The sequence below is a fragment of the Schistocerca nitens genome, chromosome 4 (genome assembly GCF_023898315.1).
Source record: "Schistocerca nitens isolate TAMUIC-IGC-003100 chromosome 4, iqSchNite1.1, whole genome shotgun sequence".
NCBI lineage: Eukaryota > Metazoa > Arthropoda > Insecta > Orthoptera > Acrididae > Schistocerca > Schistocerca nitens.
The window spans coordinates 736,864,835-736,885,474 of NC_064617.1; the positions used below are offsets into that span (position 1 = coordinate 736,864,835).

The 20,640-nt window shown below is 48.2% G+C and overlaps 1 protein-coding gene across 1 annotated transcript in view; it reads right to left on the reverse strand.

The window, feature by feature from the left end:
- The window catches only part of LOC126252541 (putative mediator of RNA polymerase II transcription subunit 21), a 102,298-nt gene extending 82,088 nt beyond the window's left edge, over window positions 1-20,210 (reverse strand). The window contains exon 1 of the mRNA XM_049953438.1: window positions 20,069-20,210. Coding sequence (XP_049809395.1) covers window positions 20,069-20,210 — 142 coding nt within the window. The remainder of the gene's footprint in view (window positions 1-20,068) is intronic.
- Between the last annotated feature and the right edge of the window lie 430 nt (window positions 20,211-20,640).

Sequence of the window (20,640 nt, forward strand, 5' to 3'; positions counted from 1 at the left end):
CGGTTATCACCGCAGCATCAGGTGGTGGAGCCTCCCCATTGGCAGCAAGCATGTCACAGAGCTGCAGTTGTGGGCACATCTTCACTTCCATGGCGTCACATGCACGCTATATGCATACTTCTGCTTCTATCGTGCAAATATCTATGACACTACCTGGCTGCTCCACAACATTGTGCTTGGTATGTTCTGAACTTGTACTTTGCCAAAGTAGTCTGGGATGAACCACTGCCACATCCGAGTCATCAGGGTATCGTGATGTGCCTTCTCTGGGCCACCTTACTGGGCTGTGTCTCCAGCTCATCCTCCAGCTCCCTGCCAAATGTCCAGGGCTCCACCCCACTGACATCAGCTATGACCATCCAAGGCTCTCGATTCGCTGGATGTCACCGTCCAGCGTTTCCATCTTGCTGGACATCACCTTTAACTATCCAGGGCGCTCATCTCTCTGGACATCACAGCCAAATCTCCAGGACTCCAACCTTGCTCGACGTCACCTCCAGCTGTCCAGGGCCGCCATCACTTGACCCCATCACCATCCATCCATGACTACTGTCTCACACCACCTCTCACCATCTCCAGCCATCCAGGACTGCTCTCTACTCGGCATCGTCCCCTACTGTCGAGAGCTGGTACCTCACTGGACTCCATTTCTGACTCTCCAGGACTACCAGTAGACCTAGACTGCTGCTCATGCTCAACAGTCCTTCCATTGTCGATCACGGTCACACTGGATAGACTTGTATGGTTGTATCTAAGTTTATGTCAATAAAAGTAAAGTTGTGCTCTGCCAAGTGTGCATTTCATTGCAGCATACCACTACCTACAGACACGAACACAAAAACTTTTTTTTGTCATCAGTCTTCTGACTGGTTTCATGCAGCCGGCCACGAATTCTCTCCTGTGCTAACCTCTTCATCTCAGAGTATCACTTGCAACATACGTTTTCAATTATTTGCTGGATGTACTCCAATCTCTGTCTTCCTATGCAGTTTTTGCCCTCTACAGGTCTCTCTAGCACCGTGGAAGTCATTCCCACATGTCTTAGCAGATGTCCTATCATCCTGTCCCTTCTCCTTATCAGTGTTTTCCACATATTCCTTTTCTCTCCGATTCTGCGCACAACCTCCTCATTCCTTACCTTATCAGTACACCTAATTTTCAATATTCGTCGGTAGCGCCACATCTCAAATGCTTCGATTCTCTTATGTTCCGGTTTTCCCACAGTCCATTTTTCACTACCAGACAACTCTGTACTCCAGACGTTCATTCTCAGAAAATTCTTCCTCAATTTAAGGCCAATATTTGATATTAGTAGCCTTCTCTTGGCCAGGAACGCCCTTTTTGCCATTTATAGTCTGCTTTTGATGTCCTCCTTGCCCCATCCATCATTGGTTATTTTACTGCCTAGGTAGCAAAATTCCTTAACTTCATCTACTTCATGACAATCAATCCTGATGTTGAGTTTCTCGCTGTTCTCATATCTACTACTTCTCATTACCTTAGTCTTTCTTCAATTTACTCTCAATCCACGCTCTGTATTCATCAGACTGATAATTCCGTTCAGCAGATCCTGTGTGTCTTCTTCACTTTCACTCAGGATAGCGATGTTGCGATGTTATCAGCGAATCGTATCGTTGATATCCTTTCACCTTGAATTTTAATTCCACTCCTGAACCTTTCTTTTATTTCCATCATTTCTTCCTCGATGTACAGACTGAAGAGTAGGGGCCAAAGGCTACATCCTTGTCTTACACCCTTTTTAATATAAGCACTTCGTTTTTGATCGTCCTCTTTTATTATTCCCTCTTGGCAGTACATATTGTACAGGGTGGTCCATTGATAGTGGCCGGACCGAATATCTCACGAAATAAGCATCAAACGAAAAAACTACAAAGAACGAAACTCGTCTAGCTTGAAGGGGGAAAACAGATGGCGCTATGGTTGGCCCGATAGATGGCGCTGCCATAGGTCAGACGGATCTCAACTACATTTTTTTAAAATAGGAACCCCATTTTTATTACATATTAGTGTAGTACGTAAAGAAATATGAATGTTTTAGTTCGACCACTTTTTTCGCTTACTGAGAGATGGTGCTGTAAAAATAGTCACAAACGTATAAGTACGTGGTTTCACGTAACATTCCGCCAGTGCGAACGGTATTTGCTTCGTCATACATTACCCGTGTTAAAATGGACCGTTTACCAATTGCGGAAAAGGTCGATATCGTGTTGATGTATGGCTATTGTGATCAAAATGCCCAACGGGCGTGTGCTACGTATGCTGCTCGGTATCCTGGACGGCATTATCCAAGTGTCCGGACCGTTCGCCGGATCGTTACGTTATTTAAGAAAAGTGTTCAGCCACATGTGAAAAGTCAACCACGACCTGCAACAAATAATGATGCCCAAGTAGGTGTTTTAGCTGCTGTTGCGGTTAATCCGCACTTCAGTAGCAGACAAACTGCACGAGAATCGGGAATTTCAAATCGTCGGTGTTAAGAATGCTACATCAACATCGATTGCACCCGTACCATATTTCTATGCACCAGGAATTGCATGACGACGACTTTGAACGTCGTGTACAGTTCTGCTACTGGGAACAAGAGAGATTAGGGGACGATGACAATTTTTTTTTTGCACGCGTTCTATTTAGCGACGAAGCATCATTCACCAACAACGGTAACGTAAACAGGCATAATATGCACTATTGGGCAACGGAAAATCCACGATAGCTGCGACAAGTGGAACATCAGCGACCTTGGAGGGTTATAGTATGGTGCAGCATTATGGGAGTAAGGATAATTGGCCCCCATTTTATCGATGGCAATCTAAATGGTGCAATGTATGCTGATTTCCTACGTAACGTTCTACCGATGTTACTACAAGATGTTTCACTGCATGACAGAATGGCGATGTACTTCCAACATGATGGATGTCCGGCACATAGCCCGCGTGCGTTTGAAGCGGTATTGAATAGCATATTTCATGACAGGTGGATTGGTCGTCGAAGCACCATACCGTGGCCCTCACGCTCACTGGATCTGACGTCCCCGGATTTCTTTCTGTGGGGCAAGTTGAAAGATATTTGGTATCGTGATCCACCGACAACGCCTGACAAGATGCGTTAGCGCATTGTCAATGCAAGTGCGAACATTACGGAAGGCGAGCTACTCGCTGTTGAGAGGAATGTCGTTACACGTATTTCCAAGTGCATTGAGGTTGACGGACATCATTTTGAGCATTTATTGCATTAATGTGGTATTTACAGATAATCACGCTGTAGCAGCATGCTTTCTGAGATATGATAAGTTCACAAAGGTACATTGTATCACACTGGAACAACCGAAATAAAATGTTCAAACGTACCTACGTCCTGTATTTTAATTTAAAAAAACCTACCTGTTACCAACTGCTCGTCTAAAATTGTGAGCCATATGTCTGTGACTATTACAGCGCCATCTATCACAAAGCGAAAAAAGTGGTCCAACTAAAACATTCATATTTCTTGACGTACTACACGAATATGTAATAAAAAATGGGGATTCCTATTTAAAAAAAAACGCAGTTGATATCCGTTTGACCTATGGCAGCGCCATCTAGCGGGCCAACCATAGCGCCATCTGTTTTCCCCCTTCAAGCTAGACGAGTTTCGTTCTTTGTAGTTTTCGTTTGACACTTATTTCGTGAGATATTTGGCCCGGTCACGATCAATGGACCACCCTGTATATGACCCGTCTCTCCCTATAGCTTACTCCTACTTTTTTCAGAATTACGAACATCTTGCACCATTTTACATCGTCGAACGCTTTTTTGAGGACGACAAATCCTATGAAAGTGTCTTGATTTTTCTTTAGTCTTGCTTCCATTATTAACCTGAACGTCAGAATTGCCTCTCTCGAGCCTCTACCTCCCCTAAAGCTAAACTGATCGTCATCTAGCGCATCCTCAATTTTCTTTTCCATTCTTCTTGTAAGGAACTTGTATGCATGAGCTGTTAAGCTGATTGTGCGATAATTCTCGCACTTGTCAGCTCTTGCCGTCTTCGGAATTCTGTGGGTGATGCTCTTCCGAGTCAGATGGTATGTCGTCAGACTCATAGATTCTACACATCAACGTAAATAGTCTTTTTGTTGCCACTTCTCCCAATGATTTTAGTAATTCTGATGGAATGTTATCTATCCCTTCTGCCTCATTTGATTTTAAGTCCACCAAAGCTCTTTGAAATTCTGATTCTAATACTGGATCCTCTATTTCTTCTAAATCGACCCCTGTTTCGTCTTCTATCACATCAGAAAAATCTTCCCCCTCATAGAGGCTTTCAATGTATTCTTTCCACCTATCCGCTCTATCCCCTGCATTTAACAGTGGAATTCCCGGTGCAGGCTCAATGTTATCACCCTTGCTTTTAATGCCACCGAAGGCTGTTTTGACTTTCCTGTATGCCGAGTCTGTCCTTTCGACAATCATTTCTTTTTCGATGTCTTCACATTCTTCGTACTTCCTCCTTTCATCGATCAGTTGAAGTATTTCTTGTGTTACCCATGGTTTCTTCGCAGCTATCTTCTTTGTACCTGGTTGTCCTTCCCAACTTCTGTGATGGCCCTTTTTAGAGATGTCGATTCCTCTTCAACTGTACTGCCTACTGAACTATTCCTTATAGCTGTATTTATAGCCTTAGAGAACTTCAAACGTATCTCGTCATTCCTTAGTACTTCCGTAACCCACTTCTTAGTGTATTGATTCTTCCTGACGAATATCTTAAACTTCAGCCTACTCTTCATCACTACTGTATTGTGATCTGAGTCTATATCTGCTCCTGGGTACGCCTTACAATCTAGTATCTGATTTCGGAATCTCTGTCTGACCATGATGTAATCTAACTGAAGTCTTCCCGTATCACCCAGCCTTTTACAAGTATAACTCCTCCTCTTGTGATTCTTGAACAGAGTATTCGCTATTACTAGCTGAAACTTTTTACAGAATTCAGTTAGTCTTTCTCCTCTCTCATTCCTTGTCCCAAGCCCATATTCTCCTGTAACCTTTTCTTCTACTCCTTCCCCTACAACTGCATTCCAGTCCCGCATGACTATAAGATTTTCATCCCCCTTTATGTTGTGTTGGCTGAAGAGCCAACACCGTGTTACCAGAGGAGGCCGAAATGCACACGTTTTAGCTCACGCAGGCTGGCGTGAGGAGGGAAGGACTATACTGACGTGAGGTGTGGAACATGACAAGGAATTAGAATTCAGAAAGCGGACGTAGCTAGTTGATACTTAACTTTAATCCATTTATGATGAACGTCGCTCTTGACGATACATGATTCACAATATTATCTTTTAGTAACTGAATATGGCGCCCTCCTAGGTCGTAGCAAATGAAGTAGCTGAAGGCTATGCTAAACTGTCATCTCGGCAAATGAGAGCGTATGTAGACAGTGAACCATCGCTAGCAAAGTCGGCTGTACAACTGGGGCGAGTGCTAGGGAGTTTCTCTAGACCTGCTGTGTGGCGGCGCTCGGTCTGCAATCACTGATAGTGGCGATACGCGGGTCCGACGTATACTAACGGACCGCGGCCGATTTAAAGGCTACCACCAGCAAGTGTGGTGTCTGGCGGTGACACCACATTCCTCCCCCGCAAATCGGCGGACGGTTGTGGTATAAGGCCTCCGCCCGCCGCGGGAAGGACCCATGTTGACGTATGCGACGAGGTGGGGAGCCTAACAACAGGCGAGGCTGTGCCACCCGCACCCTGCCATTCGGACCGCGGGGAGCTAGGAAACGCCTGAAAATCTGCTCCAGGGTGCACGTCAACATGCGGTGTATGCGCCCGTAGAGAGATAGGAGGCGCCGAAGGGTCGACCTCCATCGGGCCGGGGCACCCGACGGGCGAAGACGACACATGGTCCGGAGCGGGCAAGAGTTCCATGTCGGAGGACAACTGGTCACGGGAAGCGATCGGCGGCGCGTGACCCAGGGAGCCGCCCGGCGGCTGCAGCGACGCGTCCACTGCGGGCGGCGCCGGCGGGAGAACAGACGGCGGCGGCGGCGGCGGCGGCGGCGGCGGCGGCGGCGCGTCGCCATGGGGCAAAATGGAAGGCAGCGTCGGTAACACCTGGGGCTGAGGCGAGCCAGTAGATGGGTCCCCGGGGCGCTGACCGGACGGCACCGTCGCTGAAAGCAGACGGCGAGCGGCAGATGCCGTGCGACGACAGAGGCGCAGCTGATTGAGATGCCGGCGCACCTCACCAGAGGCCCACAAAACCAGATACATAGCGCGTCCGAGGCTGCGAAGAATGCGCCCTTCGAGCCAACGCTGTGAACCTCGATAGTGGCGGTAGTAGACAACGTCGCCTGGGGCAAAAGCAGGTGTCTGACGCTGCACAGGAACCTGATGCGGCGGGTGTAGCAAAGACATCAAGTCTCGATGAGGGCGACCGTGGAGCAACTCAGCCGGCGAGCGACCATTTCGGGGCTGAGAGCGATACGAGGACAAAAAGAGCAATAACGCGTCCTCCCGAGAATGAGACTCTTTCAACTTCAATATCTGTGACTTGAAAGTCCTGACCAATTGTTCAGCGGCACCGTTTGACTGTGGCGAAAACGGCGCGGACGTCAGATGCTGAATACCATTGGCCTTGCAGAAAGACAAATTCTGCGGACATGAATTGTGGGCCATAGTCGGAAAAAAATGTCTGTGGAAGACCTTCAATGCAAAAGATAGCAGATAACGCTTGGATGGTGGCAGATGATGTCGTGGAAGACATCCGGACAACAAAAGGAAAATTACTGAATGAATCTATTACAACCAACCATCGAGCGTTCCAGAATGGACCAGCAAAATCGATGTGTAAGCGTTGCCAAGGGAAAGTGGCTTTTGGCCATGCAAAGAATTTCCGCGGTGGTGCTGATTGTTGTTCGGCACACACCATGCAAGTAGAACACATATTCGTAATTGCGGCATCGATTCCGAACCAAGTACGGTGCTGACGAGGAAGTTGTTTCGTTCTCACTATACCCCAATGTCCTTGGTGGAGAAGCTTTAAAACAGAGGACTGTAACGAACGTGGTACCACGACCCTGGACTGATCATTACCAGAACGCAACAGCAAAACACCACGTCGAACAAAAAGTCTCTCCTTGTGAGCAAAAAATCGGCGAATCAACGGGTCCCCGATCCGTGACTTTGACAAGGGCCATTGCGTAGCAGCAAAACGCAGAACGGTAGCAAGGACAGGGTCGGCAGTTGTGGCTGTAGCTACACGACGAAAATCAATCGGAAGCGATTCGATCACGTCATCGGTTTCCGAATCAATGAACATGCAAGCAAGTTCGGAGGAATCGAATGCCCTATCCTCAGCAACAGGCAAACGGGACAACGCATTGGCGTTTCCGTGCTTAGCAGTGGACCGATACAAGATATCGTAGCGGTACTGCGAGAGGAAAATAGACCAGCGAATGAATTTCTGCGCTGTGCGTTGAGGAACAGGCTTGGTCGGATGAAAAAGCGATGTCAAAGGTTTGTGGTCTGTGATTATGGTAAAGTGACGACCATATAAGAACTCATGAAACATTGTAACACCAAATACGAGAGCCAAAGCTTCTTTCTCGATCTGTGAAAAATTTCTCTGCGCAGACGAGAGCAATTTGGACGCAAAGGCAATAGGGCGATCGTGTGAGCCATATTTGTGCGCAAGCACAGCACCGATCCCGCAATCCGACGCATCCACCATCAACAAAAGTGGCTTCTGGGCATCGAATGGCGTAAGGCAAGTATTGGAAAGCAATGCCGATTTAAACCGGCGAAAGGCGCGTTCGCATTCCGTCGTCCAGACGAACGGAACACCTTTACGGCATAAGCGATGAAGCGGAGCTGAAATGGAAGAGGCATGTGGCACATATCTGTTATAGTAATTTATTTTTCCCAGCACACTCTGTAGCTGCTTCAAATTCTGCGGCGAAGGCAAGTCTTGTTTGGCACGGAGGTGCGTGGGACTGGGATGTATGCCTTGGGCATTGAGTACATGTCCCAGGTATGGCAAGTCACCAGCAAAAAACACACATTTGTCCTTCCGTAAGCGAAGACCATTTTGTCGCAAGATCTGAAATAATGTTCTGAGATTGGCTAAATGTTCTTCTTCCGTCTTTCCGGAGATCACAATATCATCCAGATAGTTTGCTGCAGTAGGGAACGACGCACAAACAGTTTGGATATATTGCTGAAACATTGCAGGGGCGGATGCACACCCGAATGGCAGTCGTTTGAATTGATACAAACCAAGATGCGTGTTAACCACCAAAACGCGCTGGGATTCTTCGTCCACCAGTATTTGCAAGTACGCATCTGCTAGGTCCAACTTCGAAAAATATTTACCCTGGCACAGTTTGTCAAAAAGATCTTCCGGGCGGGGTAAAGGAAAAGTTACATACACTAGTTGTGGATTCACTGTTGCCTTGAAGTCCACACAAAGTCTCAATTTTCCCGAAGGTTTTGGCAAAATTACTAAGGGTGATGCCCAGAGAGAAGCCTGCACACGTTCAGTTACACCTTGTGATTCCAAATCGTGTAATGTTTTTGCGACCTTATCACGCAATGCGTGGGGAACATTGCGCGCTTTGAAAAATTTCGGTTGCGCGTTTACTTTCTGTTCCAAATGTGCTTTATAGTTCTTAGCGCAACCGAGTCCCGGTGCAAAAATGTCTGCAAATTCTTCACATAGACGAGAAACACTGTCTGAAGGCACAGTCTGGTTCACTGATAGGACCTGATTTACTATAGACAAGTTAAGCAACTGAAATAAATCTAAACCAAACTGCAGAAGAAGAACGAAGGACGTAAAATGACACAAGTTTTGCTTGTCCTTTGTTTATTGCAGGAAGACTGCACTGTCCTAACACAGGGATCTCTTGACCTGAATAACTAGTTAACATTTGTGGCATGCAACGGAGGTGTGCCCAGCTGTTTGTAAGTGTCTTGATTGATCAGAGAAACTGCAGCTCCGGTATCGAGCTGGAATGGTATCACTTTGCTGTGAATGTCCAAGTCAACAAAAAGTTTATTGTACTGCTGACGACAAGAGCGACTGTCTCGTGCAACGTGAACTGAGGCAGGCAGGCAGGCAGGCAGGCACTCCGTCTTCAGGCCACAAGTGGCCCATCGGGACCATCCGACCGCCGTATCATCCTCAGTTGAGGATGCGGATAGGAGGGGCGTATGGTCAGCACACCGCTCTCCCGATCGTTATGATGGTTTTCTTTGACCGGAGCCGCTACTATTCGCTCGAGTAGCTCCTCAATTGGCATCACGAGGCTGAGTGCACCCCGAAAATTGGCAACAGCGCATGGCGGCTGGATGGTCACCCATCCAAGTGCCGATCACACCCGACAGCGTTCGGTGATCTCACGGGAACCGGTGTATCCACTGCGGCAAGGCTGTTGCCTAACGTGAACTGACACTGGTACAAAATCACTTGCTACTGGACGGGAGTTCCGGCGATGTCGACGCACACTATTTGTGGGACGAACACAGTCACTGTTAGAGAGAGTGGCACTGGGCGGAGTGGAATGAACGACATGAATGTCCATGGGCGAAGTTTCGCGAGCCTGAGTATCCTTGGTTCGATTCCGATTCCGGCGCGAAGCAAAGGGTCTGGAATGGTTTTGAGTTTCCGATCTGAGCTTTTTCTGGCAAACACTCTGAACATGTCCTTTTTTATTACAGTAAAAGCAAATAGCTTGGCGTGACGGGCAATTCTCACGCAAATGTTTAGTAGCACACCGCGGGCATGACACACGTGGCTGAGAGCCTGGCGGCAGCGGCGCAACCCGGCGCGAGGGCTGTTTACTGCTCCGTGCAGCTGGCCTGGCGGGCCGGGTAACGTGACACACGGCTGGTGAAGTTTCAAATGATTCCTGAGCAAAGTCAAGTGTGTCCTGCCAATCCAATATGTCCAGCATTTGTTGAAGGGAGGGATTGACTAGTTTCAAAATCGGTTCCCTTATACGAACATCAGAAACGTTCTGCGCAATTGCATCACGTACCATAGTATCCGAATATGGGAGTCCACATTGACACTCAAAAGCACAATCACTAGTAAGCCCTTGCAAGGTTGCAACCCATTCCCGATTAGTCTGACCTGCCGTACGTTTTGTACGAAAGAAGGTATACCGTTTTGCAACTACATTGACTGATTGTTTGAAATATGCATCCAATGCAGACAAAATTTCTTCGTAGGACAGAGTTGCTACGTCGCGTCGTGGAAACAATTTGACAATCACACGGTAGGTGTGCACAACAACGGACGACAAAAGAAAAGGCTGCCGCTCGTTACCTTGAATTCCGTAGGTGATAAAATTCGGACAGTATATCTGAAGATTGTGGCGAAGCCATGACACAAGTAAATCGGGGCAGTATAGATAAGAACACCGTTTTGACTCGTCGCCAATGTTGTGTTGGCTGAAGAGCCAACACCGTGTTACTAGAGGAGGCTGAAATGCACGCATTTTAGCTCACGCAGGCTGGCGTGAGGAGGGAAGGACTATACTGACGTGAGGTGTGGAACATGACAAGGAATTAGAATTCAGAAAGCGGATGTAGCTAGTTGATACTTCACTTTAATACATTTATGATGAACGTCGCTCTTGACGGTACATGATTCACAATATTATCTGTTAGTAACTGAATATGGCGCCCTCCTAGGTCGTAGCAAATGAAGTAGCTGAAGGCTATGCTAAACTGTCATCTCGGCAAATGAGAGCGTATGTAGACAGTGAACCATCGCTAGCAAAGTCGGCTGTACAACTGGGGCGAGTGCTAGGGAGTTTCTCTAGACCTGCCGTGTGGCAGCGCTCTGTCCGCAATCACTGATAGTGGTGACACGCGGGTCGGACGTATACTAACGGACCGCGGCCGATTTAAAGGCTACCACCTAGTAAGTGTGGTGTCTGGCGGTGACACCACACTTTACATACTGTATTACTCTTTCAATATCCTCATACGCTTTCTCTATCTCTTCATCTTCAGCTTGCGACATCGGTATATATACCTGAACCATCACTGTCGGTGTTGAATTGCCGTCGATTCTAATCAGAACAACCCTATCACTGAACTGTTCACAGTAACACATTCTCAGCCCTACCTTCCTATTCATAACGAATCCTAATCCAGTTATGCCATTTTCTGCTGCTATTGATATTACCCTTCACTCATCTGACCAGAAATCCTTGTCTTCTTTCCATTTCACTTCACTGACCCCTATTATATCTAGATTCAGCCTCTGCATTTCCCTTTTCAGATTTTCTAGTTTCCCTACCACGTTCAGGCTTCTGACATTCCACGCCCCGATTCGTAGAACGTCATCCTTTCGTTGATTATTCAATCTTTTTCTCATGATAACCTCCCCCTTGGCAGTCTCCTTCTGGAGGTCCAAATGGGGGAGTATTTTGCTAGTGGAGAGATCATCATGACAGTTCTTCATTTACAGACCACATGCCCTGTAGATGCACGTTATGTCTCTTTAATGCAGTGGTTTCCATTGCCTTCTGAATCCTCATGCTCTTGATCATTGCTGATTTTTCCGCCCTTAGGGGCAGTTTCCCACTCCTAGGATAAGAGAGTGTCCTGTCCGCTCCTCCACCCTCTTTGACAAGGCCGATGGCAGAATGAGGGTGACGTCTATTGCAGGAAGTCTTCGGCAGCCAGTGCTGATTATTAACAAAATTTAAGCAGCGGTGGGATTCGAACCCGGGATCAAACACGTTTTGATTATGAATCCAAGACGCTACCCGTAGACCACTTTTTTTTCTTTTTTTTCCGTTGTTGATTGTTGTGTTTGGTCGTTGCGGACGTCACATGACATCCGTTCAAGTTCGTTTGTTGATCGTTCCACTCAGTTTTTTTATTTTTTTATTACAGAGGCCAACCGACTGTCTGACCGAACACGCTGAGCTACCATGCCGGCTACCACGGGTTCCACGTATGTAAAACTCTACAGAGTAAAGGTGTAGTAGTAACTTCATAATACACTTCCACTACCCGTTACATTAGACTGTCTACAATCCTTGGGCCTAGGTGTGTAACAAATATGTTTGTACATCACGAAAACTTCAGCGGAGGGAAGAGAAAGTTCTGACTAACGGTTGAGAATTCTATACCTCATCAGTTGACCAGAGATATGATTATTATCTTACAAGCTCTTTGAGCGATGCTGGTGAATGTCAGATGTTTGACAGCGCAGTTAAAGTATTTTGTTCCTCAGTATTTGCAAAACTAGCGAAGAAATTTAAGGAAGTCGCTGAAATATATTCAGTAAAAATGAAAATATTAATTTGGGCGAAAATTAGAAAATCTGGAGATAAAGAACAGGGTGATTAGGATTTTCCAGTCAACATGTAGATAATGAAAACAGAATACATTATCCTCAGCACAGTGACAGTAGTGTTTCGTGTGGTACGTTTGGAGAGGTCCACTTGTACGTATTACAGAGATTTACATTGCAATGGTTAATAAATGTTGACTTTTCAGTTAAAAGAATTTGCCCCATGAAGTGCTAGCAGTCTGGTATCTCTTCCAGGAATAGTAGGCATAGACGTCGTGTTGCCAGAGTATCACTGTAACACTAGTCAGACTCATTCTTGCAACATCTGACACTTCCCTGGAGACAACGTGACGGTTACCTTACACTCAGTTTCGTCATGAGGTTCAACTTAGAGGTAGGTCACATTGCGGATACATTTATAAACGTGATGCAGATTTTCTCCAAAGAGCCACCATTTGACTGTTTCTTTAGGACATATACTATCTCATCAAAGCTATCCAGACACCTATTGTATTATTGGAGATTAGTATGGGCTTATCCTCTACTGGGGATACCTTCAATGAGGTGTGTGAATGTCTGTGTACCAATTACAGTCCATTCTTCCTCAAGAGCCTAAAACAGAGAAGGTAGTGATACAGGACACAGGGATCTGGAGCGATGTCGACGTTCTAACCCATCCCAAGGCGTTCCTTTGGATTCAGGTCGGAACTCTGGCAGGCCAGTCCATTGCAGATATCTTTGTCTCAGAGATACTACTTATGATCGGATGCATTATCATGCTGATCGTCTTTGAACTGTTCCTCCACTGTACGTAGTACACAACGCTATAGAATGTATTCATATTTTTTCGCATTTAAACTTTTCTCAAGCCTGATAAGGGGACCACACCCTAACCACGAAAAACGTTCCATACTTAAACACCACCCCCTCGTCACTATTGACACTGGTCATCATGACAGGAAAGGTTCTCGAGGCCTTCGAAACACATACGCTTCCTTCGGGTTGCCATACAGTATAGCGTGATTCATCACGCTATATTACTCGTTTTCAGTCATCCACATTCTAGTACCGCGCACCGCGGAATTCGAATCCCCGCCAGACATCATGGACGTCGAAGACCCCTAGAGGTCTCTGCATCATCGCGCCATAAGCTGTGGCGGCGCGCGCGTACTGGCCTGCATGTAGTGTGAGGGCGCCACAATGGAACACGTGGTTCCAGCAGCCAATAGCGCCCCCCCCCCCCTCGCGGTAGAGTATTTAAGAGACGCCCCCCCCCTCTCTCTCTCTGCCACGAGTCTAATCGTTGCGTGAGTCTCGACAAGACAGCGTGTTTATCGTACTTTGATCTCTTTAATCGTGGATGTCTTGGATTCGTTTGGTTGTCTCTGTCACTCCGTTGCGTCTTGTGTGTTGTCGTCGTAAGGTCTTTCTCCATCGTCCGTCGTTGTTTCGTGCCCGTCCTTTCCGTTCGTTTGTTTCTGCACGGGCCGCTCTCCGTCTGGTCCCGCCATGCTTTCTCGGCCACCCCGCGACTTACAGGATCTCAGCCATCGATGCGATTTTACGTGCACCTTTTTTTTTTTTTTTTGGTCATCAGTCTACTGACTGGTTTGATGCGACCCGCCACGAATTCCTCTCCTGTGCTAACCTCTTCATTTCAGAGTAGCACTTGCAACCTACGTCCTCAATTATTTGCTTGACGTCTTCCTCTACACTTTTTGCCCTCTACAGCTCCCTCTAGTACCATGGAAGTCATTCCCTCATGTCTTAGCAGATGTCCTATCATCCAGTCCCTTCTCCTTATCAGTGTTTTCCACATATTCCTTTCCTCTCCGATTCTGCGTAGAACCTCCTCATTCCTTACCTTATCAGTCCACCTAATTTTCAACATTCGTCTATAGCACCACATCTCAAATGCTTCGATTCTCTTCTGTTCAGGTTTTCCCATAGTCCATGTTTCACTACCATACAATGCTGTACTCCAGACGGACTGATGACCACAGATGTTAAGTCCCATAGTGCTCAGAGCCATTTTTTTTGTACTCCAGACGTACATCCTGAGAAATTTCTTCCTCAAATTAAGGCCGGTATTTGATATTAGTAGACTTCTCTTGGCCAGAAATGCCTTTTTTGTCATAGCGAGTCTGCTTTTGATGTCCTCCTTGCTCCGTCCGTCATTGGTTATTTTACTGCCTAGGTAGCAGAATTCCTTAACTTCATTGACTTCGTGACCATCAATCCTGATGTTAAGTTTCTCGCTGTTCTCATTTCTACTACTTCTCATTACCTTCGTCTTTCTCCGATTTACTCTCAAACCATACTGTGTACTCATTAGACTGTTCATTCCGTTCAGCAGATCATTTAATTCTTCTTCACTTTCACTCAGGATAGCAATGTCATCAGCGAATCGTATCATTGATATCCTTTCACCTTGTATTTTAATTCCACTCCTGAACCTTTCTTTTATTTCCATCATTGCTTCCTCGATGTACAGATTGAAGAGTAGGGGCGAAAGGCTACAGCCTTGTCTTACACCCTTCTTAATACAAGCACTTCGTTCTAGATCGTCCATTCTTATTATTCCCTCTTGGTTGTTGTACATATTGTATCTCTCCCTATAGCTTACCCTAACTTTTTTCAGAATCTCGAACAGCTTGCACCATTTTATATTGTCGAACGCTTTTTCCAGGTCGACAAATCCTATGAAAGTGTCTTGATTTTTCTTTAGCCTTGCTTCCATTATTAGCCTTAACGTCAGAATTGCCTCTCTCGTCCCTTTACTTTTCCTAAAGCCAAACTGATCGTCACCTAGCGCATTCTCAATTTTCTTTTCCATTCTTCTGTATATTATTCTTGTAAGCAGCTTCGATGCATGAGCTGTTAAGCTGATTGTGCGATAATTCTCGCACTTGTCAGCTCTTGCCGTCTTCGGAATTGTGTGGATGATGCTTTTCCGAAAGTCAGATGGTATGTCGCCAGACTCATATATTCTACACACCAACGTGAATAGTCGTTTTGTTGCCACTTCCCCCAATGATTTTAGAAATTCTGATGGGATGTTATTTATCCCTTCTGCCTTATTTGACCGTAAGTCCTCCAAAGCTCTTTTAAATTCCGATTCTAATACTGGATCCCCTATCTCTTCTAAATCGACTCCTGTTTCTTCTTCTATCACATCAGACAAATCTTCACCATCATAGAGGCTTTCAATGTATTCTTTCCACCTATCTGCTCTCTCCTCTGCATTTAACAGTGGAATTCCCGTTGCACTCTTAATGTTACCACCGTTGCTTTTAATGTCACCAAAGGTTGTTATGACTTTCCTGTACGCTGAGTCTGTCCTTCCGATAATCATATCTTTTTCGATATCTTCACATTTTTGCTGCTACCATTTCGTCTTAGCTTCCCTGCACTTCCTATTTATTTCATTCCTCAGCGACTTGTATTTCTGTATTCCTGATTTTCCCGGAACATGTTTGTACTTCCTCCTTTCATCAATCAACTGAAGTATTTCTTCTGTTACCGATGGTTTCTTCGCAGCTACCTTCTTTGTACCTATGTTTTCCTTCCCAACTTCTGTGATGGCCCTTTTTAGAGATGTCCATTCCTCTTCAACTGTACTGCCTACTGCGCTATTCCTTTTTGCTGTATCTATAGCGTTAGAGAACTTCAAACGTATCTCGTCATTCCTTAGTACTTCCGTATCCCATTTCTTTCCGTATTGATTCTTCCTGACTAATGTCTTGAACTTCAGCCTACTCTTCATCACTACTATATTGTGATCTGAGTCTATATCTGCTCCTGGGTAAGCCTTACAATCCAGTATCTGATTTCGGAATCTCTCTCTGACCATGATGTAACCTAACTGAAATCTCCCCGTATCTCCCAGCCTTTTCCAAGTATACCTCCTCCTCTTGTGATTCTTGAACAGGGTATTCGCTATTACTAGCTGAAACTTGTTACAGAACTCAATTAGTCTTTCTCCTCTTTCATTCCTTGTCCCAAGCCCATATTCTCATGTAACCTTTTCTTCTACTCCTTCCCCCACAACTGCATTCCAGTCGCCCATGGCTATTAGATTTTCGTCCCCATTTACATACTGCATTACCCTTTCAATATCCTCATACACTTTCTGTATCTGTTCATCTTCAGCTTGCGACGTCGACATGTATACCTGAACTATCGTTGTCGGTGTTGGTCTGCTGTCGATTCTGATTAGAACAACCCGGTCACTGAACTGTTCACAGTAACACGCCCTCTGCCCTACCTTCCTATTCGTAACGAATCCTACACCTGTTATACCATTTTCTGCTGCTGTTGATATTACCCGATACTCATCTGACCAGAAATCCTTGCAGTGTAAGGCTTCGTATGCGGACTCCCTGATCTGGGGTGTGGTGGTTCAGCTGGCTCCCGATCCTGATGTCCGTACTGCGGCGTTGAAACTCGACGATCCCTCCTTTTGAAGAGGTTCTCCGCATTTCACACTCCTTTCAAATTGCTCAAGTGGCTAACGAGCGTCTTTTGGCGCGACCGCAGGTGGCGGCGATCGCGGCGTCACGGTGGGTTCCGCCCTCGCGACGTCGGCGTGGCTCGGCCGACAGAGGCCAGCACCGTCGGGACTCATCGTTGTCCGACGTCTCTATGGCATGGGTGCCTTCGGTCGTCCCTCGTCGCCGGTCTCGCGGCCCACTTCCATCTTGCCCACAGTGCTTTACTGCGCATTCGCGGGCTGATTGTCCCCACCGATGGAAAACGTGCACGTTGTGTAACAAGGAGGGCCACATCCGATCGGTTTGTCGTAGTCGCTCGACTCGCTCCAGTCCTGCCCCTCCTGGGCCTCAAGATACAGCCCATGGTCTGCAATCGCTCGGCCCACAGGATGACCAGTCAGTGAGGAAGCTTTTCCTCACGCTCCGCATTTTCACTGAGGAGGTCAGTTTTCAGGTTGACACTGGGGCCACCGTCTCCCTGATTAATATGGCGACATATACCCGGCTGGGCTCTCCTGAGTTGTCACCTCCCTCTAGCCGTTTGGTCGCCTACGGAGACGGTTCTATTCCCATTCGTGGGCAGTTCGTCGCCCAGGCGACGTACAAGCGTGTTCCCCGGCTTCTTACCCTCTTCGTAGTCGAGCATCTGTCGGCTTCGAATATTTTTGGCCTGGATGCATTTCAAATGTTTGGCTTTTCTATTTCCGACGAAGTTAAGGTCGTTTCCACGGCTGTTCCATTTCAGGACTTGGAAGATCTCTGCTCAGCTTTTGCGTCGAAGTTTGCAACGGATCTCGGATTTGCTTCCAGCTTTCAGGTGCACATCACCTTAAGCCGGATGCACAGCCTCGCTTTTTCTGGGCCCAGCCCCTTCCAGTGGCCTTACGGCCGGCTGTCAAGCAGGAGCTGGATCGGCTCCAGGCCGCTGGCGTTTTGGAGCTTGTAACATACAGTGCCTGGGCGACGCCACTGGTGGTCATACGTCAACCCAATGGGTCACTTCGGCTGTGTGGTCCCTTGTCGACACTTACCCCATTCCCCGACAGGAAGACCTTCTCGCCAAGCTTTCTGGGGGAGAGTATTTTTCAAAGATCGACCTGGCTGAGGGATACCACCAGTTGCCCTTGGATGCCGAATCTCAGAACATCATGGTTATCAACACGCCTTTCGGATTGTACAAGTACAAGCGCCTTCCCTTTGGTGTCTCTTCGGCCCGGCTATTTTTCAACGATTCCTGGAGCAGCTTACACAGCCTATCCCCGTCTGTGTGAATTATCTGGATGACATCTTGGTCACTGGGCGTTGCCGCCAGGAACACTTGCAAAACCTCAGCACCCTCTTTCATGCTCTGCAGTCTGCTGGTTTACGCTGTCGGCTGGACAAGTGTTGTTTTCTTTTTTTTTTTTTTTTTCTACCAGAAGTGGAATACTTAGGCCACTGGCTTAGCAAAGTGGCATTCGTCCTTCGAGTCGTAATGTCGCGGCCATTGAGGCTCTTCCTCGTCCCAAGGATGTATCTGAACTCCAGGTGTTTTTGGGCAAAGTTACTTTTTACTTAAAGTTCTTGCTCCAGGCTACCTCCGTTGCTCTGCCCCTCAATCACTTGCGTCGCAAAGCGGTACCTTGTGATTGGACTCCTGCCTGTGACCAGGCTTTTTTCCGTTTAAATGCGATGCTGAAGTCCACCCCCTGCCTTACTCCCTTCTCTCCGGACCGCCCCTTGGTTGTGGCGGCTGATGCATCGGCATACGGCGTTGGGGCCGTCCTTGCGCACCGGGATGCCGATGGCTCCGAACAGCCCATCGCTTATGCCCCTAAGACGTTGACCCCAGCACAATGGAACTACTCCCAGATTGAAAAGGAGGCCCTGGCGATCGTGTTTGCTGTCTAACAATTTCACACCTATCTCTTTGGGGCAAAGTTCACCTGACGGATCATAAGCACTTGGTTACACTTTTCGGACACCACTCTCACCTTCCAGAGCAGACGGCTCAACGTCTCCATCGCTGGGCATTGTTTTTATGTAATTACACTTATACCATCCGGTATAAGCCCACCATCCACGATGCTAACGCGGATGCTTTGCCACGTCTCTCAGCAGGCCCCGGTCCTGCCTTTGACCGGCAGGTCCTCTGCTTTCACATTGATTCCGCCCGCCGAGATGCGCTGGATGGTCTGCCTCTTATGGCTGCTCACATTGCTGCGGCTACCCGCCGCGATCCTGTCTTGTGGCAGGTTCTCAACTACGTGGTCCGTGTTCCTCCTATGTTACTTATCAGATGCAGTCCGATTTCAGCCCCTGGCGCCACCTGTCCCACAGGATCCCCATGGTCAATGATGTCCTTCTGTTGGCCACAGAGTCGGATGCCCATTGGGTGGTCATCCCTCCGGAATTGCGGCTTCGGGTGCTTGTTTTGTTACACCGCGGGCACTGGGTTATGTCCCGTATGAAAGTTTTGGCTCTCCGGCACGTGTATTGGCCCGGCATCGATGGCGATATTGAGCGCCTGGTCCGTGGGTGCACTGTCTGTGCACGTCACCAGTCATTTGCACCGTGGCCTGTGCCTCGCCGGCCCTGGGATCGCATCCATGTCGATTTTGTGGGCCCGTTTTCTGAGTCCATGTGGTTGCTCATCGTTGACGCTTACTCCAAATACCCATATGTTGTCCGCATGGCATCCACCACCACGGAGGCTACACTCACGGCCCTGGCACAGGTTTTCGCCATTGAGGGCCTGCCACACACTTTGGTCTCCGATAATGGTCCCCAATTCACGGCGTTCTCCTTCCACGGCTTCTGTCAGGCCAACGGTGTCAAACATATCCGTAGCCCCCCTTTCCACCCTTCGTCCAATGGCGCATTGGAGCGGCTTGTCAGCAATTTTAAACAGCAGTTGACAAAGGCAGTCGACACAGCTCCAAACACATCAGCCCTCACCCTGCTTTGGAGCACCTATCGCACTACGCCAATCGGCGGACGCAGTCCGGAAGAGCTCCTCCATGGGCTCCAGCCGCGGACCCTGCTCCATTTGCTGACACCTTCCTCCTCCCATCCCCGCTCCTGACCCTTACGGCGGTATGCCCCTGGCACGGCCGTGTGGGCCCGCGAGTACGGGAGCAAGGCGTGTTGGACGCCCGCCACGGTCGTCGCGGCCCGTGGGCGGCGTGTGACGTCGGTGCAGACCTCGAAAGGAGCGCCACCATCATAATCAGCTCCGCCCTCGTGCCCCCGCGGGAATCGCGCCGTCGCCTCTTCCCCTACCTCCTTCAGGTGCGGATGTGGTTCTTGAGTCATCATCCCTGCGCCCGGTTGCCGTCTCCCCACGGGCCTGCCGCCGGCCCTCTCCGCCCCCAGGTGGATCGACGGCTCCCTCCCCCGCCCTGAACTCTGGATCGGCTGTCATGGATACCTCGGACGTCCCTTCCTCCCCGCCTCTGGCGGTTGATGAGCCCGGCTCCTCTCCCGACTGCCGCCCACCTCGGCACCGTCCGGGGCTTTTCCGCCCCTACGCGCAAGTTTCAGGGGGGAGGGATCTGGTACCGCACGCCGCGGAATTTGAATCCCCGCCAGACGTCATGGACGTCGAAGACCCATAGAGGTCTCGGCATCATCGCACCGTAAGCTGTGGCCGAGCGCGATTACTGGCCTGCAGCCGGCCGCGGTGGCCGTGCGGTTCTGGCGCTGCAGTCCGGAACCGTGGGACTGCTACGGTCGCAGGTTCGAATCCTGCCTCGGGCATGAGTGTGTGTCATGTCCTTAGGTTGGTTAGGTTTAAGTAGTTCTAAGTTCTAGGGGACTTATGACCTAAGATGTTGAGTCCCATAGTGCTCAGA